We start from the raw sequence: 26,777 nt of genomic DNA on the forward strand, positions 1-26,777 counted from the left end.
AATGCCAAACGTCCTGCACGGTGTTGGGCTGTAAGCACAACCCCCACCTGTGGACGTCGGGCCCTCATACCACCCTCATGGAGGCGGAGGTAGCGGTCCTGCTGCTGGGTTGTTGCCCTCCTACGGCCTCCTCCACGTCTCCTGATGTACTGGCCTGTCTCCTGGTAGCGCCTCTATGCTCTGGACACTACGCTGACAGACACAGCAAACCTTCTTGCCACAGCTCGCATTGATGTGCCATCCTGGATGAGCTGCACTACCTGAGCCACTTGTGTGGGTTGTAGACTCCATCTCATGCTACCACTAGAGTGAAAGCACCGCCAGCATTCAAAAGTGACCAAAACATCAGCCAGGAAGCATAGGAACTGAGAAGTGGTCTGTAGTCTCCACCCGCAGAACCACTCCTTTATTGGGGGTGTCTTGCTAATTGCCTATAATTTCCACCTGTTGTCTATTCCATTTGCACAACAGCATGTGAAATTTATTGTCAATCAGTGTTGCTTCCTAAGTGGACAGTTTGATTTCACAGAAGTGTGATTGACTCGGAGTTACATTGTGTTGTTTAAGTGTTCCCTTTATTTTTTGGAGCAGTATATTTTTATATTTATATGGTATTAAATGTTATGATTATTTGTGTTCCAAATGTCTGAATAAAAATTACAGTTAGTGCAGAATGGTGCTTTTTTTTTGGTGGGGGCGCTGAAGGAGGTGTTCGCCCACGGAGCCATACAAGCTAGAACCGCCACTGGATAGGATCGAAAAAAAGGGAGCGCTGCTCTCGGATCAGCTTTCTCCATTCAAATCTTACCTTTAACATGATAATTATTTCACAATACTGACAACGGTTTGGCTACTTGAGAGATCGCCACCTACGACTGCAAATATTGAGGTGGCTTATTATAATGCTTAGCCTATAAAAATGCACTAAATCACCGATTTGGCACATCATTGAGCACACATGTTAGCCTACTAGTGATGAAATGGATTGAGACACGTTACAGACAGTAGCCTACAAGTAACAAAATAGAGCTCAATCGATTGAACATTAAATGTATTTCAATATGACTGAAATACCGATTTTAATGCAGTTATTTCGGTTTTCATTTGAAGCATATTTTTATGCATCGCTTGTTTGTATCAATTGCAAAAACATTGGCAACTTTGTATTTGTCGTCAACTTTTGTCTCACGTTATCAGTGGTCACAAAGACGGATAAACCGTGTGATTCTATGGTTAGCGGAGATCTTCAGTGTATAAAGTAAAGCGGGAGGGCAAAAACGCATCTAACGACACTCTTAGCTTTTCTACGAGGGGTCTGCCTGAGGCAGGCGTTTTTATATTACGAGCATTTTCAAGTGTAACATTAATAACGATGGTTTTGGGAAACAGCTCAGAGATTTAACGATGCTCCTACAAAGGTTCTAACGATGAACTTAGCCAACCAGGACCAAGTTTCCCAAAAGCATCATAAGGCTAAGTTCATCGTTACAACCTTTGTAGGAGCATTGTTAAATCTGTGCTATTTCTCAAAACAATCGTTTCTAAAGTTTATTTACCGACTGCCTCAGACCACTCGTAGAACAGATAAAAACGTTGGATGCTTTTTTTTGCCCTTCGGTGTCACTTTGGGATGCTGGCCCATGTGACGCCAATGCTTCCCACTTCCACAGTTGTGTCAAGTTAGCTGGATGACCTTTGGGTGGTGAATCATTCTTGATACACACGGGAAACTGTTGTGTGAAAAACCTAGCAGCGTTTGCAGTTCTTGACACACTCAAACCGGTGCGTGCCTGGCTAGTTAAATAAAGGTTACGTTTATATAATTAAATGTAAAGAGCTTTCCACACCTGGATTGTAGAACATTTTCCCATTATTCTTAAAATTATTTAAACTCTGTCAAACTGGTTGTTGATCATTGCTATACAACCACTTTAACGTCTTGCCATAGATTTTCAGCTAGATTTAAGTCAGAACTGCAACTCGGCCTCTTGGGAACATTCACTGCCATCTTGGTAAGCAACTCCAGTGTAGATTTGGCCTTGTGTTATAGGTTATTGTCCTGCTCTCAGTGTCTGGTAGAAAGCTGACTGAACCAGGTTTTCCTTTAGGATTTAGCCTTTGCTTAGCTCCGTTTCTTTTTTATCCTGAAAAACTCCCTAGTCCTTAACGGTTACAGGCATACCATAACATGATGCAGCCACCACTATGCTTGAAAATATGGAGAGTAATACTCCGTAATGTGTTGTATGCTTGGGGCAAATTCAATAACACTTTGTATTCAGGACAAAAAGTGAATTGCTTTGCCACATTTTTTGCAGTTTTACTTTAGTGCCTTGTTGCAAACTTGATGCATGTTCTGTACTTTACTTTACTATTTATATTTTTGACAACTTTTACTTCACTACATTCCTAAAGAAAATCATGTACATTTTACTCCATACATTTTCCCTGACACCCAAAAGTACTTGTAACATTTTGAATGCTTAGCAGAACAGAAAATGGTCCAATTCACACACTTATCAAGAGAACATCCCTGGTCATCCCTTCTGATCTGGCAGACTCACTAAACACAAATGCTTCATTTGTAAATGATGTCTGAGTGTTAGTGTGTCTCTGGCTTTCCGTATAAATTTTTTTTGAAAAGTGTGCCGCCTAGTTTTCTTAATGTAAGGAATTTGAATACTTAAGTATATTTTAGCAATTACGTTTACTTTTGATACTTAAGCATATTTAAATCCAAATACTTTTAGACTTTTATTCAAGTAGTATTTTACTGGGTGACTTTCACTTTGATTTGCCATTTTCTATTAAGGTATCTTTAGTTTTACTCAAGTATGACAATTGGATACTTTTTCCACCACTGAATGTTGTTGATCCATCCTCAGTTTTTGATCACAGCTATTAAACTCTAACTTTTAAAGTCACCATTGGCCTCATGGTGAAATCCCTGAGTGGTTTCCTTCCTCTCCGGCAACAGATTGGGAAGGACGCCTGTGTTTTTGTAGTGACTGGGTGAATTGATACACCATAGAAACATGTATATGCTTTGCAAGAAGAACGATTTCCCTAATAATCCTATTTACATGTACACATCAGAAATCAGGCTACCTGATGGCAGAAAATCGGCAATTCAAATGAAATTTCTACCACATCAAATGTTCATTTTGGGAGGCATATTTGATTCTGAGTTCAGACATACACATTTTCTATGTGAAAACTACTTCTAAGACGCATACATTGTTGTTCTGAAGACACTTCAGTCACGCTGAAGAGGGAGGCTCACTCGGCTGGTGCTGGCAGATGCACAGATCAAATACACTGCTGGAAAGCCAATTAAGGTGTTTACATGTCCTAATAATTCGAAAGATTGCTCGGGTATTTTAATCGCTGTATGCTTACTTCGATTTTGACCTCACGCCAATTTAAGATCAGCAGAGTAAGGTGTTTACATGAATATTGCATAATCTGCCTACTGCCATAATCAGTTTAATATTGGATTATTAGTGTGTATGTAAACTTACTCAATGTCTGCTTTTAAGATTTTTACTCATCTACCAATCGATTCCCTTCTTTGCGAGGCATTGGCAAACCTCCCAGGTCTTCGTGGTTGAATCTGTTTGAAATTCACTGCTCCACTGAGGGACCTTGCATGTGTGGGGTACAGAGATCAGGTAGTCGCTAAAAAGTATTGCACACAGTGAGTGACTTAAGAAAATCTTTACTAATTTGTAAAAAAATATCTAAAAACATAATTCCACTTTGACTTTATGAAGGTGGCTGTAACACAACAGAATGTGGAAAAAGTCAAGGGGTGTGAATACTTTCTGAAGGCGCTGTAGTTGATATCTCTCTAGGAGCCGATCCATTGTCAGTATTGTGGAATAATTCCCAATGTTAAGGTAAGATTTGAATGGAGAAAGCTGATGCGAGAGCAGTGCTGCATTCTTTTTCAGTCCTATCCGTATCGACACACTGAAAGTTCTCCCTACGTGGTGTTTTGGGAAATGCATGTGAGTTATTTGGCCGTTTTATAGGAACGATACATCGTTAAAACAGACTACACGTGATGAAAAAAAAACAGCTTAAGTTCCATCGCTATCGGAAACCGGGACCAGATCAGTTTTCGTGTATCCAGTGTGGCTGTAGTAAACAGGCAACTGGTTACCAGGGGTGTATTCACTAGGAACCAAGCTGAAGCTAACAAAATGACATAGGGAGGGACCTACCTGAAATTGGCCAATAGTTGCAAAATGTTTTTTCTGTTTGGAGTAAATGGTGTCTGACTAATGAATAAAACCCAGTATTGGCTGTGAATGTGGTTATCAGTCATGCAGGAATGTTGTCCATCTCTTTCTCATTTCTCCTGTTTCCTCATGAACTCTGAAGGCTGTTCCCACCGCCCACTGTGTAAACAGATGTACACACAAATGCTCTCTTTCTCCTCTCTCCTATCACTCTCATATACCATACTGTCTGTCTTTTTCTCTCTTTCAGACACGTTACTGCTGAACTTTCATTGAGCTTTATTGGCATGACAAGTTCTTATATTGCCAAAGAAGAACCTATTAAATCAATAATAGCAATGAAATTATAACAAAGGGAATATTGACCACAAGCTATCGTTCTTGTCTCTCTCTCACTCTGTATGTAATCCCATGTATGACGCTTGCAACACCGGGGTTGTGGGTTCGATTCCCACCGAGGATCAGTATGAAAAATGTATGCACTGACTACTGTAAGTCGCTTTGGATAAGAGCGTCTGCTTAGTGACAAAAATAGAAAGATATATTTACATCTCACACTGTCTCTTTCTCTCTTTCTCTCGCTTTCTTTTCTCTCTCTATCTCATTCTGTCTCTCTCTAGCCGGTCCAGAGACCCAGTGCTCTGCTCAGCCCTGCGGTCATGTTCAGTACAAGAAAGACCTGGGACCTTGGCCACGCCCCCTGTCTGCAGGAGCTCTGGAAGAAAGACGTCTCATTGGATGGTGAGTGGATTCTGTAGGCCCACCCCATTGGGCAGCAAGGGAGTCCCTCTGTGACACAGGGGTGGGACTAAACCAGTGTGGCTGCATTTTTGGGATGACAAAGAGAGGGAGGGAGGGAATGGGAGAGGTGTGTGCTGCCTGTCTGACAGGACTCTTACTAAGAGGAGAGGAGTGTGTGACAGATTCCCATGAGCTGTGCCTCTCGGTGAAACTCGGAAGAACAGGAAATACTGGAGAAGAGAAGGAATTCTTGTATCTGACTGGAGAGGGGAAAGGAGGAGTGTATGCCAGCTGTCTGAGAAAGCGGTGAGGAGTGAGTGTGTGCCAGGCTTCTCTCTCTTTCTCTACCTCTCTCAGCTGAAGGAGTGCGTCTAGCAGGTACAGATCTTAAAGCTGATCCCCTTACAGTCCAGGGGCCAGGAGTGCAAACACTGGACCTATTGTGTGCGTCCATGTTGTGTGTCCATCGGTCTGTGGGTGTGCGTTTCTCTGCGCTAATGCTCTTGCAGGACTGCTCAAGGTGACGATGGAGCAGCAGAACTGTGACTGTGCTAGTGCAGAAAAGAAAGCAGGAGAGTGACTGAGAAAGAAAGAGACAGAGAGAAAGGGACAGTGTTGCTAGCGGAGGGCAGAAGGTAGAGGAGGAGATGATGGTAGCGTTAACGTGTCCAGTTGTATAATACTTAACAATGTGTGTCCTAATGGTGTGTGAGTTTGTGTGTCTGTATCGTACGTGTGTGACTCCGCTGTTGGGACTTAATCTGCTGTGTCATCAGTTACCGAATGCATGCTGGTTTTTTTCCCCAGCCTTACAGAGGTACGAGTAAACCCGTGTGTTAAACTGATTTGCGCAGTGTGTACGCACAGTCTGTACACACAATGTATTTGTGGACTGTGTGGGGGATACTTTAAGCACTACTTCCCTGAATAAGTGTGTTTTTCTTGGTGTGTGTTTGCCTTAGTCTGTGAACCATTGTATGTATAAGGCGCTTTGTTCAGTTAAATTGCTCCTGCGTGTGTGTTAGGAAATAAACGTCTGTGCTTGAGTGTGAGTATGTGTGTCAATACAGGTTAATGTTGTAGGGTTGATTGTGTGTAGAATAGACCCAGTGCAGTAGTACAGGGCACTGATTGTCCTCAGGTTGATAAGACTGGGGCCCCATACAGGTGACCAGACACTCATGCATACACACAGGTAAACAGGCCTGTATGGAGTTAATGTATCACCTGCTGGTTCCTGTGTTATCACACTGCTTATCTAGCTGTGCTCGTTTCCATGGTACTGTCTGTGCGAACCTTGGAAGGTCGGGGAGGGAAAATAGGGGAGAGAGGCCTAGAATCACTCTTGGCTGAGGGGAGAGGAGATAATAATGGTTAGTGGAGGGAGAGGGGGGGAGAAAGGTAAGTGGGGAGAAGAGTGGGCCATAGAAAATTACCTCTCACATGTATAAGTGGAGGTAGAGAGAGGGAATGAGAGATTGGGATAAGATGGAAAAGGGTAGAGGGACAAAGATGTATAGAGACTGTTTTTCTGACTCAAGTGAATACAGGATCAGCTCTGCCACAGTGGATAAGAACACAATCAACCCATTCGGCTCAGGCTTGTTTGTGTACTGTGTTTAATTGTGAGTGTACAGTGTATGTTTGTGTTTCCAAACTTTGTTTGTCCCTCCTGTGTGTCCGTAGCGAGCTCGGTGGACTTTTTGATGAGTGATGGTGAGGAGGACTGCGCCTTCCTGTCTCTACCCGCAGCCACTTTCCCACAACGCACCGCTCTGACCGCTACTGACCAGTTAGAAACCAGCCAGCACAACCACGACCAACAGCTACTCATACAGGTGAGATGACTGTGCGCGCGCACACAGACACTAGGTCAATGTGGCTAGCATATCGTTCATATTGGTGGGTCTTTTCTCAACATGGCACTTGTTTGTCCTGGTTTCACTGGCTAAACTGGTGGGGGGGGGGGGGGGGGGGGGGTTCAGGTCAGTAAGAGCCCTGGGGAGTGAGACACAGTCGATTTATCGATCAGGTTTTAATGAGCTTCTAACACACACACCAATGCAAATATACACACACACACACACACACACACACACACACACAGCCTAGCTGTCGTTATCCTGTATACTCTGTATGTACTCTGCAGAACAGAGAATCCTGTGTCTGCATAGTATCCCTCCTGTGGTTTCATTTCATGTGTGTTCAGGATTGGAAAAACACAGGGTAGAGCACACACTGTCACAACAACACACCTGTTGTCTGTTCTACATAGGATGTTTCCATCAGAACGTTCCACAATGTTGTGCCCCACTGAACACAGCACAGAGGGGTCTACTACAAAGCAGGATCAATGACCTAGGAAGAAACCTAGAGAGGAACCAGGCTATGAGGGGTGGCCAGTCCTCTTCTGGCTGTGCCGGGTGGAGATTATAACAGAACATGGCCAAGATGTTCATAAATGACCAGCATGGTCAAATAATAATAATCACAGTAGTTGTCGAGGGTGCAACAAGTCAGCACCTCAAGAGTAAATGTCAGTTGGCTTTTCATAGCCGATCATTGAGAGTATCTCTACCGCTCCTGCGGTCTCTAGAGAGTTGAAAACAGCAGGTCTGTTACAGGTAGCATGTCCGGTGAACAGGTCAGGGTTCTATAGCCGCAGGCAGAACAGTTGAAACTGGAGCAGCAGCACAGCCAGGTGGACTGGGGACAGCAAGGAGTCATCATGCCAGGTAGTCCTGAGGCATGGTCCTAGGGCTCAGGTCCTAGAATTAGAGAGAGCATACTTAAATTCACACAGGACACCGGATAAGACAGGAGAAATACTCCAGATATAACAGACTGACCCTAGCCCCCCGACACATAAACTACTGCAGCATAAATACCGGAGGCTGAGACAGGAAGGGTCAGGAGACACTGTGGCCCCATCCGATGATGCCCCCGGACAGGCCAAACAGGCAGGATATAACTCCACCCACTTTGCCAAAGCACAGCCCCCACACCACTAGAGGGATATCTTCAACCACCAACTTACCATCCTGAGATAAGGCCGAGTATAGCCCACAAAGATCTCCGCCACGGCACGACACAAGGAGGGGCGCCAACCCAGACAGGAAGACCACGTCAGTGACTCAACCCGCTCAAGTGACGCACCCCTCCTAGGGACGGCATGGAAGAACACCAGTAAGCCAGTGACTCAGCCCCTGTAATAGGGTTAGAGGCAGAGAATCCCAGTGGAGAGAGGGGAACCGGCCAGGCAGAGACAGCAAGGGCGGTTCGTCGCTCTAGTGCGTTGCCGTTCACCTTTGCACCCCTTGGCCAGACTACATTCAATCATAGGACCAACTGAAGAGATGAGTCTTCAGTAAAGACTTAAAGGTCGAGACAGAGTCTGCGTCTTTCACATGGATAGGCAGACCATTCCATAAAAATTGAGCTCTATAGAAGAAAGCCCTGCCTCCAGCTGTTTGCTTAGAAATTCTAGGGACAATTAGGAGGCCTGCGTCTTGTGACCGTAGCGTACGTGTAGGTATGTACAGCAGGACCAAATTGGAAAGATGGGTAGGAGCAAGCCCATGTAATGCTTTGTAGGTTAGCAGTAAAACCTTGAAATCAGCCCTTGCCTTAACAGGAAGCCAGTGTAGGGAGGCTAGCACTGGAGTAATATGATAAAAAATGTTGGTTCTAGTCAAGATTTTAGCAGCCGTATTTAGCACGAACTGAAGTTTATTTAGTGCTTTATCCGGGTAGCCGGAAAGTAGAGCATTGCAGTAGTCCAACCTAGACAGTTGACAGCCCCAGTGCAGAGTCATAAAGCTCACATCAGCACCTCATAAAATGACATTGGCGCCTCATAGCGACAGGTCTTGCAGATTAAAGGTGAATGTGCTGTCCGTGCCTTTTGACGCGTGGCTTTTAACTGGACACGCGCGAACTTATGCAAAAAGCTGTCCGTCTCTTCAACAAACCATTTGCATTTCCTCCATATTCCTCTTTCATTCGTAATTGTGCTGTTTCTCCTTCATCTCATCGGCCATTTCGCTTTGTCTTCCTCCACTCCTCTACACCTTTCATTGTTGTACACCTTCCCATCCCTCTCTCCTCTCCCCGTCCCGCTTTCATCCACAGAAGGTCACCTGGTCCTGTGCCTGGACATCTACCTATGTAATGTCCTCATTCGCTCTCAATACAGTCTCTAGTTAGAGCTGTCTCTCTCGCTCTCTCTGTCTGTCTCTGTCTGTCTCTCTTTCTGTCTCTGCGTGTCTCTCTATGTAGTCTTAGTTTCTTAAGTCTGATTTGTATGGCTGTAGGTGGTTTCAGTGGGTAGAATAGCAGTTTCGTCTCTGCATCCGAGTCTAGTTGTATAGACCGGTGGTTTTCAAACCTCTCCTCGGGGACCCCATGCAGTTCCATGTATTTGATCTATTCCAGAACTAGTACACCTGATTTTTAATCTTCAATTAATCATCAAACCCTTGATTAGGTGAATTACTCACTGGCCAGTTAATTAGGTACACTCACTGGCCAGTTAATTAGGTACACCTATCTAGTACTGTGTCGGACCAACCTTTGCCTCCAGAACAGCCTGAATTCTTCAGGGCATGGATTCTACAAGGTGTCAAATGTTCTACAGGGATGGCATCACACAGCTGCTGCAGATTGGACAGCGGTACAGTCATGCTGCGAACATCCCATTTCATCTCATCCCAAAGATGCTCTATTGGGTTTGGTCAGCAACAATGTTCAGACAGGCTGTGGCGTTCAATTGTTGCACAATTGGTATCAAGGGACCTAACGTGTGCCAGGAAAACAAATCTTGAATCTGCCATCAGCATGACACAACAGGAATAAGGATTTGTTGGACCAGGCGCTGTTTTTCCACTACTCAATTGTCCAGTTTTGGTGATCACATGCCCACTGGAGCCGGTTCTTGTTTTTAGTGGGTAGTAGTGGAACCCGGTGTGGTCGTCTGCTGCAATAGCCCATCCGTGACAAGGATTGACAAGTTGTGTGTTCCGAGATGCCGTTCTGCACACCACAGTTGTACTGCACAGTTATTTGTCTGTTTGTGGCCCGCCTGTTAGCTTGGACGATTCTTGCCATTCTCCTCCGACTTCTCTCACCGACGAGCTGTTTTTGCCCACAGGACTGCCGTTTCTGAGATACTGGATCCGGGCGCGCCTGGGACCGATAATCATACCACACTCCAAGTCGCTTAGGTCACTCGTTTTGCCCATTCTAACGTTCAATCGAGCAGTAACTGGATGCCTGTCTTGCTGCTTTATATAGCAAGTCACAGCCACGTGACTCACTGTCTGTAGGAGCGATCCATTTTCGTAAACTGGGTGGTGTACTTAATAAACTGGCAGGTGAGTGCAGTTCGGGGCTAGTAAAAAAATTGGGAAATGTCTTGGTTCCCAGAGGAGTTGTTTGAACCACTGGTGTAGGGGTATATCCATTTGGATTCAATCACTTTTTGACAGTACCCCTTTTGATTTGAATGAGATCTACTGTTGTAGAAGTGCTCAGAAAGTGACTTTTTGGACCTGAACGCCAAAACATTCAAGAGATAAAGGTGCTCATAGTTGACCTATTTTGCAAACCCCACCATGCCATGAGACATCCATGTCTTCATCACTGGTAGAAAAAGATAACCGGTTGAGATTTATATAATTTATAAGCTTGCAAACAGGGTTGTCAAACTTTTATAATTTCTGGATATTTTTTTTTTTTTTGATACAAATTGTAATTTCTTTACTTTTTCAAGTCAATTATCTAAAAACGCAAAAAGATTTTTGTTGTAGTTTAGAGCCCATTTCCATAATCTAAGGTTTTTGTGTTGTGCCCGCCATCAGTTGAGACCCTCTTGAATAAGTTTACCCGTTTTTTGATAAATGACGTTCAAGGTTTAAAATATAAAATGTTTTAAATGTATATATTTTCAAGAAATAATACAGTTTGACAACACTGTTAATAAGCTTTTAAATGATATAAAACTCATCACTTTTCCAGTGATGAAGACATGGATGTCTCATGGTATGGTGGGGTATGCAAAATGGGTCAACATCGAGCACCTTTATCTCCTGAATGTTTTGGCGTTCAGGTCCAAAAAGTCACTTTCTGACTGCTTCTTCCATGGGCAAACATGTCTAATAAATGTTGCTTAAATCAAAATGAATGCAGTCAAAAAGTGATTGAATTCAAATCAATTTACCTATAGACTGACTGGATGGCTCAGTTTTGATCAGACCTGTGAACATGGGTGATGTTATAAACTGACCAATCATCCATTGTGCTCTGTGTACATACTTAGATAGCATTGCAGTGTTACTGTAATTCCAAAAGTGTACATTCAGATTTTATTTTATATTTTTTTCCCTTGGAAATGTGACGTTATTAACGACCTGTCTGGCTTCTAACCTGTGACCTTTGCCGTGTGTGTGTGTGTGTGTGTGTGTGCGTGTGCATGTGTCTAGACACTGCAGGATAAAGTGTGTGAGTTCCAGGCGCGTCTGCGACGCGAGGAAGCTTCCCGGTGTCTGCAGCTGCAGAGACTGCAGCAGAGTCACGAACAGAGTCTGCAGGAGAAGACTAACGTCATACACACTCTACAAGAGGAGCTGCACACAGCACTGCCCAACGGTGAGAGAGGAACGGGGAGATGGATGATACAGGGAGGGAGGGAGGGAGGAAGGAAGAGAGAGGGAGAACCGTTATAGAGTATTAGGAAGGAGAACTGCAGATGTAAAAACAGGACTGTGAGTCGTGACTGATACGGCAGTAATTACTGTGAAGTGAATGACTCCGAATGGTTTTGTGTCTGTCAGGACGGTGTTCACAGTACTGACACAAGCCAGCCTGTCAGCAAGAAGATGGCTGTGTGTCACGGCTGTGACCGACTGTCAACACGCATTATCCAATTCTGTGGGGCTGGATGGCGTGTGTGTCTGTTTTTAAATTCTGTGGGTGCGTGTATATAATGTGTTATCACTGTGTGTGTGTGTGTGTGTGTGTTGCAGGTGTGAGGGCAGTGCAGAGGCTGGGTGAGCCACAGGACCATCAGCAGCACAGCAACCGTCACATTCAGGAAGGAGAGCAGCTCATCGCAGCGCTGCGCACACAGGTGGGGGAGCTGGAGGAGAAGCTGCTAGACCAGACCCAGGAGGTGGAGAGACTGCGCTCGGAGCTGGTGAGTAGAATAGAGAGAGAGAGGGAGAGAGGGGGGGGGGGAATGGAGGAAATGGGAGGAGAAAGACTGGTGAGTAAGGGAGGAGGGGAGAGGAAAGGAAAGGAAAAAGAGAATGAGGGCAGAACCCAGCTGGCCTACATTCTTGGGAAGCTTGGGAAAGACAAGCTCAAGATAATTGGCACCTTTTCTTCCAGGTGTAAGATTGCACCGTGACACACTTCTGCTTCACAGGCATTCTAAGGTGTTGCATGTGAGTGAGTGTGTGTAAGAGGGGGAGATGGGGAGGTGAGGGAGAGGGGGCAAGTGCTATGTTATGTGTATGTGTTCTTTTGTTTCACTGTCTCCTGATGTTTGTGTCCGGGGGGCAGATAATGAACAATAGTCAGAGGAAAAAGTGCTTGTGCATTGCTGTGTGTGTGAATGTGTGTTAATTCCTTCCCGTGTGTATTGATATCCCTCTGTGTGGTGCCTTTGTGTGATACTGGCATGTGCCTGTTCCTCCTGTCCTGTAGGGGGCGACCGACCTGGAGAAGCACCTGGAGCTGCTGGTGGTCGAGAACGAGCGGCTGAAGCAGGAGCTGAAGGCATGCAAGACCTCACTGCTCCAGGAGGCTCCTCCACCGGCCTGCACAGCCACTGACTGCCCCCACAGCCAGGTATGGGTGTGGGTGTGGCATGGGCGAATCAAGTGAGGGTAGAGGCTGTGAAAACCGTGTTTTTTATGTGTCTATTATAGCTCTTGTGTGTGTAGGATACGGAAGGTATCTCATTGGAAGAACCAGGCCAGAGAGCGAGAAGGGGCTGTGTTATAAGTATGTGTGGTGTATTATAACTGTATGTTGTGTTATATAGGATGCGGAGGCCCTGCGTGAAGCGGTGTCTTGCTGGGAGAGCCAGGCCAGACCGAGACAGAAGAGGCTGGCTGAATTGGAGCAGCAGGTCCTGGAGAAGGCCAGCATGGTGGAGACGCTCAGCCGACAGCTGGAGGAGTCCAAGCGTCACGCGGGGGAGATGCAGAGGCAACTGGAGGAGTCTAAGTGTCAGCAGGGGGAGGTGGAGCAGCAGCTGAGCGTCCGGCTCAGAGACTGTGAGGAGGAGCTGGCCAGACAGGCCGCCCGGCCCCATCAGGTCAAGGTGAGGAATCGGGGAAAAACTGTCCCATTTCAAAAACAACCCCTTGCTAGCTCCTATGTTACTTAATGGTCCCTCATAGATCTGAAATGATAGGATGGGTACGTTATGTGTTGGTAGCTTACCACCTATCCAATGTTTTTGAGTTATATGAATGACTGGGATGTTACGAGAGCATTTGCTGCTGAATTGTGTTCCCTTACAATATCAATCTCTCTCTCCGGCTCCCCACCTTTCTCTCTCTCTCTTCTCCTACTCTATCTATCTCGCTCTCTCTATTCTCTATCCGTCCAGTATGTGACTGAGATAGTGGAGGTGGAGTCGTCAGAGTCTCAGCAGGCCGTAGCCGAGGCCCAGGCCAAGAGCGCCGCCCTGCAGGAGCAGCTATCACTGCAGAGACAGCTGCTCCGAGAGCTGGAGACACAGTTGCACGATTCCCAGAGGACCAGCACCCAGCTCCGAGCTCAGGTACACACATAAGGATATGTACATGTGCACACACACACACAGCCATCTAACAACACACACATACTACTCTCACACACGCATAACCCTCTGTGCCCCTTCCTAATCCCATTGGCTCCTTAACCAGTTGGTCTTTGTTATTTCTCAAGTTCTCCTCGTTCCTCCCCCTGGTACCAGCATTGGTACAATCCAACTCACCCCCTTGTAGTAGATTGTGGCGGTACAGTCCTTCACAAAAACACCCTTCCCTCCCAGTAGAGGTGAATGGTTCAACCCTCGTTCCATCCCCTCCCCTGTAGTGGCGTGGGCCATGTTAACCCCTCTCTCTTCGCTTACGTTTGGTTCTAGCTGCGTGCGGACCGTGGCCGTATCTGCGGCCTGCTCTCCAAGGCCGTCGGAAGGGGCAATGGCGAGGTCATTTGCAGGTTGTCTAAGGTTGGCCCCCTTTGAAAGACACATTAGGCCCCTCATAGTGCTTCCTGTTTTCTCACTACATCACTTCCTGTGTCTCAGGTACCCTGCTCCCCAAACTCTGCCCATCTGTGTGGTTTCAACCCCTACCAAAAACCTGTGTGCTGTAGTGACTTGCAAAAACTGTACCCTAAATCTGTTTGAGGGTCCTCCAGTCTTGTATTGGGGGTGCAGTGTGTGGTTTTGGATTAGCTTTTAGCTGTAATGATGGTTCCCAACCCATTGTGAATCCATTCATGTATCCTGTAGCTGAGAAGAAGCAAACCCAATAGTTTTGCTGGGAGCTAACCTTTAATTAGCTCCATGAGTTAGTTATAGGCTTCAGATCTCAAAAAAGATGTTAAGGGGCATTTGAAGCCTTTAGTTCAAATGCCCTGGTAGCTATTAGATCTGAGTTCCAGTGCTGTGCTAGATTTTAGCTCTCTGCCCTTAGCTCCAGGTACACCACCAAACACGCTCCAGTCCCCACTTAGACCAGTATGGTGTGCTGGTACTGTCCCAAGATCTACTCCAATCCCCATGTCCAACCCCCTCTAACCTCCCTCTCTCTGTCCCGTGTAGATCCTGGTGTACGAGGGGGAGATGGAGCGGGCCCAGGGCCAGTTAGAGGCTGAAATGCAGAACCTGGAGGAGGAGAAGAACAGGGTGATAGAGGAGGCCTTCATCAGGGCCGAAAGCGAGATGAAGGCCGTGCATGACAACCTGGCAGGTAAGCCGAAAGTTTAGGACTTTTATGTTAATGTACTTTTTGCATTTGCGCGTATGCACATCTTAGTCCCGGGCAGTATTCATTAGGGCACACTGCGAAACATTTTTCACTTCAGGTTTTATTCAATTTTGCTGTCCTTCCTAATGAATATTACCCAGGAATGTTTGTGTGCTCTGTTTTTTTGTCGTTATTTACTGATGTAACAAATGTATGTGTGTCCCTCCCTGTCCCCAGGTGTGCGTATGAACCTTTTGACCCTGCAGCCAGCCCTGCGTACTCTCACCTGTGACTACAACTGCCTGAAGAGACAGGTTCAGGACTTCCCCTTCATGCTGGAGAAGGCCATCACCGAGGCCAAGCAGGAGATCTGCCAGGTGATAGGCGAGGTGAGCAGTGCCAACCAAGAGCTGCTGAGGAAGTACAAGAGAGAGATGAACCTGAGGAAGAAATGCCACAACGAGTTGGTGCGCATGAAAGGTACGACCCCTTGACCGTGCATTCTGAGAGGTGTGTGTGTGTGTGTGTGTGTGTGTCTGTGTGTGTGTGTGTGTGTGTGTGTGTGTGTGTGATATCAGCCGTTCATACTAGCTAGTGTATAGTGTGTACATCCAGTAGATTCGCTAGTTTTGCTAGCACAGACTGGAATGTGTTCCCGAGATTCCTTCAATGGCATTGAGGTGTATACCACCTCAGTCATCGGCTTTATCAATAAGTGCATCGATACTCCCCACAGTAACCGTACGTACATATCCCAACCAGAAGCCATGGATTACAGGCAACATCCACATTGAGCTAAAGGCTAGAGCTGCCACTTTCAAGGAGCGGGACACCAATCCGGACGCTTATAAGAAATCCCGCTATGCCCTCAGAAGAACCATCAAACAGGCAAAGTGTCAATACAGGATGAAGATTGAATCCTACTACACCGGCTGTAAGGCTCGTCAGATATGGCAGGGCTTGAAAACTACGGACTACAAAGGGAAACCCAGCCACGAGCTGCCCAGTGACGCGAGCCTACCAGAAGAGCTAAATGCCTTTTATGCTCGCTTCGAGGCAAGCAACACTGAAGCATACATGAGAGCACCAGCTGTTCCAGACGACTGTGTGATCATGCTCTCCGTAGCCGGTGTGAGCAAGACCTTTAAACAGGTCAACATTCACAAAGCTGCTGGGCCAGACGGATTACCAGGACGGGTACTCCAAGCATGCACTGACCAACTGGCAAGTGTGTTCACTGACATTTTCAACCTCTTCTTGACCGAGTCTGTAATACCTACATGTTTCAAGCAGACCACCATAGTCCCTGTGCCCAAGAACACGAAGGTAACCTGCCTAAATGACTACCGACCCGTAGCACTCACATCTGTAGCCATGAAGTGCTTTGAAAGGCTTGTTATGGCTCACATATTACATTACATTTACATTTAAGTCATTTAGCAGACGCTCTTATCCAGAGCGACTTACAAATTGGTGCATTCACCTTATGATATCCAGTGGAACAACCACTTTACAATAGTGCATCTAAATCTTTTAAGGGGGGGGGGTTAGAAGGATTACTTTATCCTATCCTAGGTATTCCTTAAAGAGGTGGGGTTTCAGGTGTCTCCGGAAGGTGGTGATTGACTCCGCTGTCCTGGCGTCGTGAGGGAGCTTGTTCCACCATTGGGGTGCCAGAGCAGCGAACAGTTTTGACTGGGCTGAGTGGGAACTGTGCTTCCTCAGAGGTAGGGAGGCGAGCAGGCCAGAGGTGGATGAACGCAGTGCCCTTGTTTGGGTGTTGGGCCTGATCAGAGCCTGAAGGTACGGAGGTGCCGTTCCCCTCACAGCTCCGTAGGCAATCACCATGGTCTTGTAGCGGATGCGAGCTTCAACTGGAAGCCAGTGGAGAGAGCGGAGGAGCGGGGTGACGTGAGAGAACTTGGGAAGGTTGAACACCAGACGGGCTGCGGCGTTCTGGATGAGTTGTAGGGGTTTAATGGCACAGGCAGGGAGCCCAGCCAACAGCGAGTTGCAGTAATCCAGACGGGAAATGACAAGTGCTTGGATTAGGATCTGCGCCGCTTCCTGTGTGAGGCAGGGTCGTACTCTGCGAATGTTGTAGAGCATGAACCTACAGGATCGAGTCACCGCCTTGATGTTAGTGGAGAACGACAGGGTGTTGTCCAGGATCACGCCAAGGTTCTTAGCACTCTGGGAGGAGGACACAAGGGAGTTGTCAACCGTGATGGCGAGATCATGGAACGGGCAGTCCTTCCCCGGGAGGAAGAGCAGCTCCGTCTTGCCGAGGTTCAGCTTGAGGTGGTGATCCGTCATCCACACTGATATGTCTGACAGACATGCAGAGATGCGATTCGCCGCCTGGTTATCAGAAGGGGGAAAGGAGAAGATTAATTGTGTGTCGTCTGCATAGCAATGATAGGAGAGACCATGTGAGGATATGACAGAGCCAAGTGACTTGGTGTATAGCGAGAATAGGAGAGGGCCTAGAACAGAGCCCTGGGGGACACCAGTGGTGAGAGCGCATGGTGCGGAGACAGATTCTCGCCACGCCACCTGGTAGGAGCGACCTGTCAGGTAGGACGCAATCCAAGCGTGGGCCGTGCCGGAGATGCCCAACTCGGAGAGGGTGGGGAGGAGGATCTGATGGTTCACAGTATCAAAGGCAGCAGATAGGTCTAGAAGGATGAGAGCAGAGGAGAGAGAGTTAGCTTTAGCAGTGCGGAGAGCCTCCGTGACACAGAGAAGAGCAGTCTCAGTTGAATGCCCAGTTTTGAAACCTGACTGATTAAGATCAAGAAGGTCATTCTGAGAGAGATAGCAGGAGAGCTGGTCAAGGACGGCACGTTCAAGAGTTTTGGAGAGAAAAGAAAGAAGGGATACTGGTCTGTAGTTGTTGACATCGGAGGGATCGAGTGTAGGTTTTTTCAGAAGGGGTGCAACTCTCGCTCTCTTGAAGACGGAAGGGACGTAGCCAGCGGTCAAGGATGAGTTGATGAGCGAGGTGAGGTAGGGGAGAAGGTCTCCGGAAATGGTCTGGAGAAGAGAGGAGGGGATAGGGTCAAGTGGGCAGGTTGTTGGGCGGCCGGCCGTCACAAGACGCAAGATTTCATCTGGAGAGAGAGGGGAGAAAGAGGTCAAAGCACAGGGTAGGGCAGTGTGAGCAGGACCAGCGGTGTCGTTTGACTTAGCAAACGAGGATCGGATATCGTCAACCTTCTTTTCAAAATGGTTGACGAAGTCATCCGCAGAGAGGGAGGAGGGGGGGAGGGGGAGGAGGATTCAGGAGGGAGGAGAAGGTAGCAAAGAGCTTCCTAGGGTTAGAGGCAGATGCTTGGAATTTAGAGTGGTAGAAAGTGGCTTTAGCAGCAGAGACAGAAGAGGAGAATGTAGAGAGGAGGGAGTGAAAGGATGCCAGGTCCGCAGGGAGGCGAGTTTTCCTCCATTTCCGCTCGGCTGCCCGGAGCCCTGTTCTGTGAGCTCATAGTGAGTCGTCGAGCCACGGAGCAGGAGGGGAGGACCGAGCCGGCCTGGAGGATAGGGGACAGAGAAAATCAAAGGATGCAGAAAGGGAGGAGAGGAGGGTTGAGGAGGCAGAATCAGGAGATAGGTTGGAGAAGGTTTGAGCAGAGGGAAGAGATGATAGGATGGAAGAGGAGAGAGTAGCGGGAGAGAGAGAGCGAAGGTTGGGACGGCGCAATACCATCCGAGTAGGGGCAGAGTGAGAAGTGTTGGATGAGAGCAAGAGGGAAAAGGATACAAGGTAGTGGTCGGAGATTTGGAGGGGAGTTGCAATGAGATTAGTTGAAGAACAGCATCTAGTAAAGATGAGGTCAAGCGTATTGCCTGCCTTGTGAGTAGGGGGGGAAGGTGAGAGGGTGAGGTCAAAAGAGGAGAGGAGTGGAAAGAAGGAGGCAGAGAGGAATGAGTCAAAGGTAGACGTGGGGAGGTTAAAGTCACCCAGAACTGTGAGAGGTGAGCCATCTTCAGGAAAGGAACTTATCAAGGCGTCAAGCTCATTGATGAACTCTCCAAGGGAACCTGGAGGGCGATAAATGATAAGGATGTTAAGCTTGAAAGGGCTGGTAACTGTGACAGCATGGAATTCAAATGAGGAGATAGACAGATGGGTCAGGGGAGAAAGAGAGAATGTCCACTTGGGAGAGATGAGGATTCCAGTGCCACCACCCCGCTGGCTCGATGCTCTAGGGGTATGCGAGAACACGTGGGCAGACGAAGAGAGAGCAGTAGGAGTAGCAGTGTTATCTGTGGTAATCCATGTTTCCGTCAGCGCCAGGAAGTCTAGGGACTGGAGGGTATCATAGGCTGAGATGAACTCAGCCTTGTTGGCTGCAGACCGGCAATTCCAGAGGCTGCCGGAGACCTGGAACTCCACACATCAACACCATTATCCCAGAAACCCTAGACCCACACCAATTTGCTCATACCGCCCCAACAGATCCACAGATGATGCAATCTATATTGCACTCCACACGGCCCTTTCACACATGGACAAAAGGTACACCTATGTGAGAATGCTCTTCATTGACTACAGCTCAGCATTCAACACCATAGTGCCCTCAAAGCTCATCACTAAGCTAAGGACCCTGGGACTAAATGCCTCCCTCTGCAACTGGATCCTGGACTTCATGACGGGGCAGCCCCAGGTGGTAAGCGTAGGTAACAGCACATCCGCATCTGTGGTGCAAGGACAACAACCTCTCCCTCAACGTGATCAAGACAAAGGAGATGATTGTGGACTACAGGAAAATGAGCACCGAGCACACCCCCATTCTCATCGACGGGGCTGTAGTGGAGCGGTCGAGAGCTTCAAGTTACTTGGCATCCACATCACCAACAAACTAACATGGTCCAAGCACACCAAGAAGTCGTGAAGAGAGCACGACAAAACCTATTCCCCCTCAGGAGACTAAAAAGATGTGGCATGGTACTCAGATCCTCAAAAGGTTCTACAGCTGCACCATCGAGAACATCCTGACCGGTTGCATCACCGCCTGGCATGGCAACTGCTTGGCATCTGACCATAAGGCGCTACAGAAGGTAGTGGGTAGGCCCAGTATATCACTGTGGCCAAGCTTCTTGCCAAACAGGACCTATATACTAGGCGGTGTCAGAGGAAAGCCCAAAAAATTGTTAGACTCCCATAACCCAAGTCATAGACTGTTCTCTCTGCTACCGCACGGCAAGCGCTACCGGAGCGCCAAGTCTAGGACCAAAAGGTTTAACAGCTTCTACCCCCAAGCCATAAGACTGCTGAACAATTAATCAAATGGCCACCAGACTATTTACATTGACACCCCCACCCATTTGTTTTTACACTGGTGCTACTCGCTGTTTATTATCTATGCATAGGCACTTTAACACTACCTACATGTACAAATTACCTCGACTAACCTGTACCCCAGTACATTGACTCGGTACCGGTACCCCAGTATAAAGCCACGTTATTGTTATTTTAGTGTTACTTTTTATTTATTTTTTTACTTTAGTTTATTTGGTAAATGTTAACTCTTCTTGATCTGCACTGTTGTTTAAGGGCTTGTAAGTAAGCATTTCACAGTAAGGTTGTATTTGGTGCATGTGACAAGGCTTGATTTGATTCCACAGGTTCATCTGTGTACATAACAGATCAATTCTGTTCAAAAGCAGTGGATCTTTGCATTTGTTGTCCCAAAACAGTATTGTAATGTGTCTCTCCTCTGCCTTCACTTCCCAGGTAACATCAGGGTGTTCTGCCGGGTGCGGCCGGTGTGCCGGGGGGAGCATGATTCTGCCGAAAACATGGTCAGCTTTGACCCAGACGACGATGCCCTACTCTATCTTTCCAACAAGGTCAAACTGATGACCTTTGAACTGGACAAGGTGTTCCACCCTCAGGCCACACAGGAAGAGGTCAGTAGAACATCATGACTTGGAGTACATCTCAATAGTCTGAAGTGGCTTCCTTGCCTTCATCTTTACTGATCTGAAAACGCAACCACAGGTAAAAGCAACATGTTTCTCATCAGCACAGATGAAGGAAATGACATGAGAGGAAGCCCCTTTTTTAACCTCTATGGGCTAGGTGGGACGCTTGGGTCCCACCTACTCAACAGCCAGTGTAATCCCGTGGCGCGATATTCAAATACCTCAAAAATGCAAAAACTTAAATTTTTCAAACATATGACTATTTTACACCATTTTAAAGACAAGACTTTCGTTAATCTAACCACACTGTCCGATTTCAAAAAGGCTTTACAACGAAAGCAAAACATTAGATTATGTCAGCAGAGTACCCAGCCAGAAATAATCAGACACCCATTTTTCAAGCTAGCATATAATGTCACAAAAAACAAAACCACAGCTAAATGCAGCACTAACCTTTGATCTTCATCAGATGACAACCCTAGGACATTATGTTATACAATACATGCATGTTTTGTTCAATCAAGTTCATATTTATATCAAAAACCAGCTTTTTACATTAGCATGTGACTAGCATGTGACTAGCATTCCGACCGAACACTGCCGGTGAATTTACTAAATTACTCACGATAAACGTTCACAAAAAACATAACAATTATTTTAAGAATTATAGATACAGAACTCCTCTATGCACTCGATATGTCCGATTTTTAAAATAGCTTTTCGGTGAAAGCACATTTTGCAATATTCTAAGTAGATAGCCCGGCATCACAGGGCTAGCTATTTAGACACCCAGCAAGTTTAGCACTCACCAAAGTCAGATTTACTATAAGAAAAATGTTATTACCTTTGCTGTTCTTCGTCAGAATGCACTCCCAGGACTTCTACTTCAATAACAAATGTTGGTTTGGTCCCAAATAATCCATTGTTATATCCAAATTGCGGCATTTTGTTGGTGCGTTCAAGACACTATCCGAAAGGGTAAATAAGGGTGACGAGCATGGCGCATTTCGTGACAAAAAATGTGTAAATATTCCATTACCGTACTTCGAAGCATGTCCACCGCTGTTTAAAATCAATTTTTATGCCATTTTTCTCGTAAAAAAAGCGATAATATTCCGACCGGGAAAGCGTGTATACGTACAAAGAGAGAGAAAATAAAAACATCTCGTGCCCTCGTGCACGAGCCTGAGTCTCAGAGTACTCTGACCAGCCACTATCTAAACGCGATAATGTGTTTCAGCCTGGGGCTGCCTTGATATCATTCAGCTTTTTCCCGGGCTCTGAGAGCCTATGGGAGCCGTAGGAAGTGTCACGTTACAGCAAAGATCCTCAGTCTTCAATAAAAAGAGCCAAGATGAACAACAACTTGTCAGACAGGCCACTTCCTGTTCAGAATCTTCTCAGGTTTCTGCCTGCCATATGAGTTCTGTTATACTCACAGACACCATTCAAACAGTTTTAGAAACTTTAGGGTGTTTTCTAATTATATGCATATTCTAGTTACTGGGCAGGAGTAGTAACCAGATTAAATCGGGTATGTTTTTTATCCGGCCGTGTCAATACTGCCCCCCTAGCCCTAACAGGTTAAATTATCCAGATATACCTAAAGGATGTCGCTGTCTCTATATATTCTAATGGTTTACTGTCACCAATCACAACACCTGTCATCCTAACTGTCCCTCTCTGATTGGCAAACCAGGTGTTCCAGGAGGTCCAGTCCCTGGTGACGTCCTGTATTGATGGCTTTAACGTGTGCATCTTCGCCTACGGACAGACGGGCTCAGGAAAGACCTACACCATGGAGGTATTCGCTACTAATACACACACACCCTTCGTTACTTACTTTCGCTCTTTCTCCTTCTCTCTCATACCACAGGAGATAAATTTAAGGTTAAATCGAAATCAAGAGATGTGTTGTAGTGATTGTTAATAGCAAATGTCTTTAGGGTGTGGCCAAGGACCCGGGCATTAACCAGAGGGCTCTCAGACTGCTGTTCTCTGAGGTGACTGAGAAAGCGCCCGACTGGGACTTCAAGATCACTGTTAGCATGGTGGAGATCTACAACGAGACCCTACGGTGAGGACACACACACACAAACACACGCACACACACACGCATCAGTATAAGGTCAGACAGGGTGAGTAGGTTTGGATTTGAGTGCAGGTGCGGCCTTGCCTCAGAGGTTACACAATGACAGAGCGGAAGCAAGGGGTCACGTAGTTACAATACGTACCTTTATGAGAATACTTTTTCTAGATCACGGCTGAAGCGTTATTTCATTGTGATTTAGACCTAAGCTGTCTTTGACACAGTTCCTGTGTGCATGTGTGTAAGCAATCTGAGTGCATGGGGCCAGCAGTTATATAAAAGTGGATTATATTTAACGTCCTCGGTTCATCTGTTGAACACGAGCTCCTCTCCACCCTCCCTCTATTCCCTTCCTCCCTCTTTTTCTCCCTCTATCCCCTTCCTCCGTCTATCTCACCGTCTCTCTGTTATGTAATCTCTGAACATCTGTGTGTCCTTTCTGCCAAAGCGTGACAGCAAGACTCACCACGAGAAGAGAATTGGAGGGGTGGAATGGCACAACACATGAGAGAAGCCGTTTTGGCCTCACTTAGTTGGAGAGTTGACTACAGATTATCTTGATAGATACAGAGCTCAAATGAACAAAAAAACGATTTATCTAGTTATCCATCTATCTCTCTATCTGCCGAATATTGTTGGGGGATATCATAGGAAATGACACCATACACCCAAAGTGGTGCCGTATGGGTATCATTTTAAGACAGTCTTTTTCTTTGAGTAGGAACCATCTTTGTGACAGTGTGTTGCTGTTTCCTGTAGGAACCTTTTGGGGGACAACCAGGGTGAGAAGCTGGACATCAAGATGAACCCAGACGGTAGCGGTCAGCTCTATGTGCCGGGCCTCACGGAGTTCACTGTCCAGAGCCCTGAGGACATCAACAGGGTGAGGCCACCGTTCTACTACTGCCACTTATACTATGCCTGCCACAGGACGTTGGGTTAGTGAGGTAGCTTTGTGCTCTGATCTGCAATCAGTGAATCACATTTTGTTTATATGGTGTTACTTACCAAACACACAGTGCCAAATGGTATTCCTTACCTTACCAAAACAATACATTTCCTTCAGTACTGTTTTACAATTAAATAGAGGTTTAGAGTAAGCTGAACTTGGGCGTTGTTTACAATCATGTGTCAGTTAATAAGATGGCTCCCACGGTTCTTCAGGCCTGAGACTGAGTTCTCATCTTGTGTTCCCTGAACGAGTGGAATGTGCCAAAGCCTGGATTTGTCTCTAGTCTACAGATTAGTTTGTGTGTTAATGATTGAAATCTGGTCCTGTGTGTGTTCTGCCATGTGCCTGTGCGGATGAAGGGGCAGTTATTCACTTCCTATGACCCTTGACCTCTAACCCCTGGCCTGTGCCCTCTGTGTAGGTGTTTGAGCTGGGTCACATGAACAGGGCCACAGCCTGCACAAATCTGAACGAACACAGCTCCCGCTCTCACGCCCTCCTCATCATCACTGTAGCAGGCGTCAACTCCTCCACCGGGCACCGCACGCAAGGTACACACACAATTCCTGTACCGGACATCGCACACAAGGTACACAGACAGACACAGACTAATTCAGGATTTTATCTCTGTACACCCTCTACTAGGTAAGCTGAACCTGGTTGACCTGGCTGGCTCAGAGCGGATTGCTAAATCTGGGGCAGAGGGCAGCCGCCTGCGAGAGGCCCAGTGCATCAACAAGTCCCTGTCGGCCCTGGGTGACGTCATCAATGCGCTACGGAGCCGACACTCCCACGTGCCCTTCAGGAACTCCCGGCTCACCTACCTGTTGTCTGACTCACTGAGCGGGGACAGCAAGACCCTGATGATGGTGCAGGTGAGAGAGGGAGGGGTAGAGGGGGGATTGGGGAGGGAGAGAGGGGTGGGGGGGTAAGGGGTTTCAAATTAAATTGTATATTAGCCTATGATAAAATGATCAATGCTTGAAGCCGTCAATGCTAGACTTCAGGCTAATATCAGAAGGTATTTTCTCTAGGTGTCTCCCCTGGTCAGTAACATGAGTGAGTCGGTGTGCTCTCTGAAGTTTGCCCAGCGGGTACGGACCATTGAGCTGGGCAACGCCACCAGGAGACAGTGGGAGAACTCCTCCACCTCCTCCTCGCCCACCCACGACAGCGTGGAGGTAACCTACAACACACACGCACCCTGGAGAGAGTGAGGGACGCACTCACACACATGTGCTAGGTCAGCCCAGGCCTTACGTCAAACCTTCCCCAGATCACTGTGCCAAATCTGGGGCATCAGGTTTCATTCTGTCCCTCTGCCCTTAATGATCCAGGTCGGGAAACCCACTGTCTAGCAAAGAAGATCTAGTAGGCTCAGGATGTTTGAAAAGGTTATCTCCAAAAAGCCTCTGGGTCATTTGATTTTATTTCAGCAAGTCATGACATCCACCGTCTCAGATTGTTCTGAAATTGTTTCTGTTAGAAACCGATAAGAGTAGCATTTCTGCAACATTATTTTGTTGAAATATAATTTGAAATCTGAAAAATTAAGGTAGTTGACTGCACCCAAATTGGCCATATACATTTTTAGGATTCATATAATATTCAATAAATGTAGTACCTAACATCCGATTTAGACCAAACTTTTTTTCTAACAATGAGTATGAGGAATCCAAAGAAATGGCCATAAGCCACCCACACCCAATCCCAACCCAACAATGAGTATACGGTATCAATTCTCTGTTTGACAAGTAGTATTGAGCTGTGGCTCATGTATTGTTTATTAATCCTATGTAATGTATTCTCAGTGAATTTGGTGATACATTTTTTTTTTTGTTCTCCCCCCTGTTCAGAGAAATTAGTATTGAAGTTTTTAGGTTTATGTCCAATTCTTCATCTTCATATCACCAGGTTCTGACCATTAAATGGTGCAGAGATTTTACACATTCAGGAAAGGTGCTGAAAACGGTCTCTATTATGGACCATTCCTGATGACCACTTAGTTATGATTAGTTATGCACTTTGTTAATTTAGGAGATCATTTCAACAGGTGACCATTCAAACACACTGCTTTCATCAGATGAAAACTCCCCGAGTTAATGCCAGACAGAGCCTGCACTCAAATGCATAATAGATGCATCCAGTCTGGGTTCGAGAAGTGTTTACACCTGTACAGAAAGTGGAACTCGCAAGCTTGCAGCAGGGTCCTTCCATTTACTCTCAACAAGCCATGACACCCACCATCTCAGATTGTTCTGACACCATCTAGTGGTCAGAACATGGTAATGGCAGGTGTCGGCATAATTTTATTAAAATGACACCAGAACTGAGCTTCAGTCCTTCTACATAGAAATTATCCCTGGGAGTACCCCGAACCCACTAAGCAAGGGGACTGGAACTGGTCAAGCTCACATGTAAATGATCCTCTTTCCCTAAAAGCACGATAGTCATGACTTCCTTACATGAAATGGGATGTTAACTTGGCCCCAGACAATCGATCTAAGATCGACTTAAGTTTCAGTCTGATGAGAGAGAAACAATCATAATCCAGTTAGACAGGATCCTTAGCGGAATGGGGTTGAATGAGGATCTTGAACGTTGGTATTGATATTTCTATAATTGAACTTTGACCTTTCTGCAGCTGGACTCTCCCCCGGTGACTCCCGTGCCCCTCCCCATCTCTCGAGCCAGCAGTGCCGGCTCCACCCTCTCTGCTTCCTCCAAAACCCCCACCACACGACGGAGGTCTCAGTCCCAGCTCTCTACAGGTAAATGTGTATACACACACACATACAAACACACCCCTCAGTCCCAGGTCTCAACAGGTACACTGTCACCAAGAACCCTGGGATCCA

The 26,777-nt window shown here is 46.6% G+C and overlaps 1 protein-coding gene across 8 annotated transcripts in view; it reads left to right on the forward strand.

The window, feature by feature from the left end:
* LOC106587071 (kinesin-like protein KIFC3) overlaps positions 1–26,777 on the forward strand; it is a 79,340-nt gene that overhangs the window by 50,104 nt on the left and 2,459 nt on the right. For 4 of the 8 annotated variants that reach the window (XM_014174986.3, XM_014174980.3, XM_014174982.3 and 1 more), the window contains exons 2-19: positions 4,865–4,985; positions 6,672–6,823; positions 11,465–11,630; positions 12,008–12,177; positions 12,690–12,833; positions 13,030–13,311; positions 13,603–13,776; positions 14,122–14,208; positions 14,806–14,953; positions 15,188–15,430; positions 20,688–20,863; positions 22,578–22,682; positions 22,825–22,955; positions 23,727–23,850; positions 24,341–24,470; positions 24,565–24,794; positions 24,954–25,100; positions 26,564–26,690. In XM_014174986.3, coding sequence (XP_014030461.1) covers positions 4,904–4,985; positions 6,672–6,823; positions 11,465–11,630; positions 12,008–12,177; positions 12,690–12,833; positions 13,030–13,311; positions 13,603–13,776; positions 14,122–14,208; positions 14,806–14,953; positions 15,188–15,430; positions 20,688–20,863; positions 22,578–22,682; positions 22,825–22,955; positions 23,727–23,850; positions 24,341–24,470; positions 24,565–24,794; positions 24,954–25,100; positions 26,564–26,690 — 2,818 coding nt within the window. In that variant the 5' untranslated portion in view covers positions 4,865–4,903. Of the gene's footprint in view, positions 1–4,864; positions 4,986–5,089; positions 5,364–6,671; positions 6,824–11,464; positions 11,631–12,007; positions 12,178–12,689; positions 12,834–13,029; positions 13,312–13,602; positions 13,777–14,121; positions 14,209–14,805; positions 14,954–15,187; positions 15,431–20,687; positions 20,864–22,577; positions 22,683–22,824; positions 22,956–23,726; positions 23,851–24,340; positions 24,471–24,564; positions 24,795–24,953; positions 25,101–26,563; positions 26,691–26,777 lie in introns of those variants that run through there. The other 4 variants (XM_014174988.3, XM_014174989.3, XM_014174990.3 and 1 more) reach the window with 4 other exon arrangements.

Source organism: Salmo salar, chromosome 26, assembly GCF_965601325.2.
Source record: "Salmo salar chromosome 26, fSalSal1, whole genome shotgun sequence".
Taxonomy (NCBI): domain Eukaryota; kingdom Metazoa; phylum Chordata; class Actinopteri; order Salmoniformes; family Salmonidae; genus Salmo; species Salmo salar.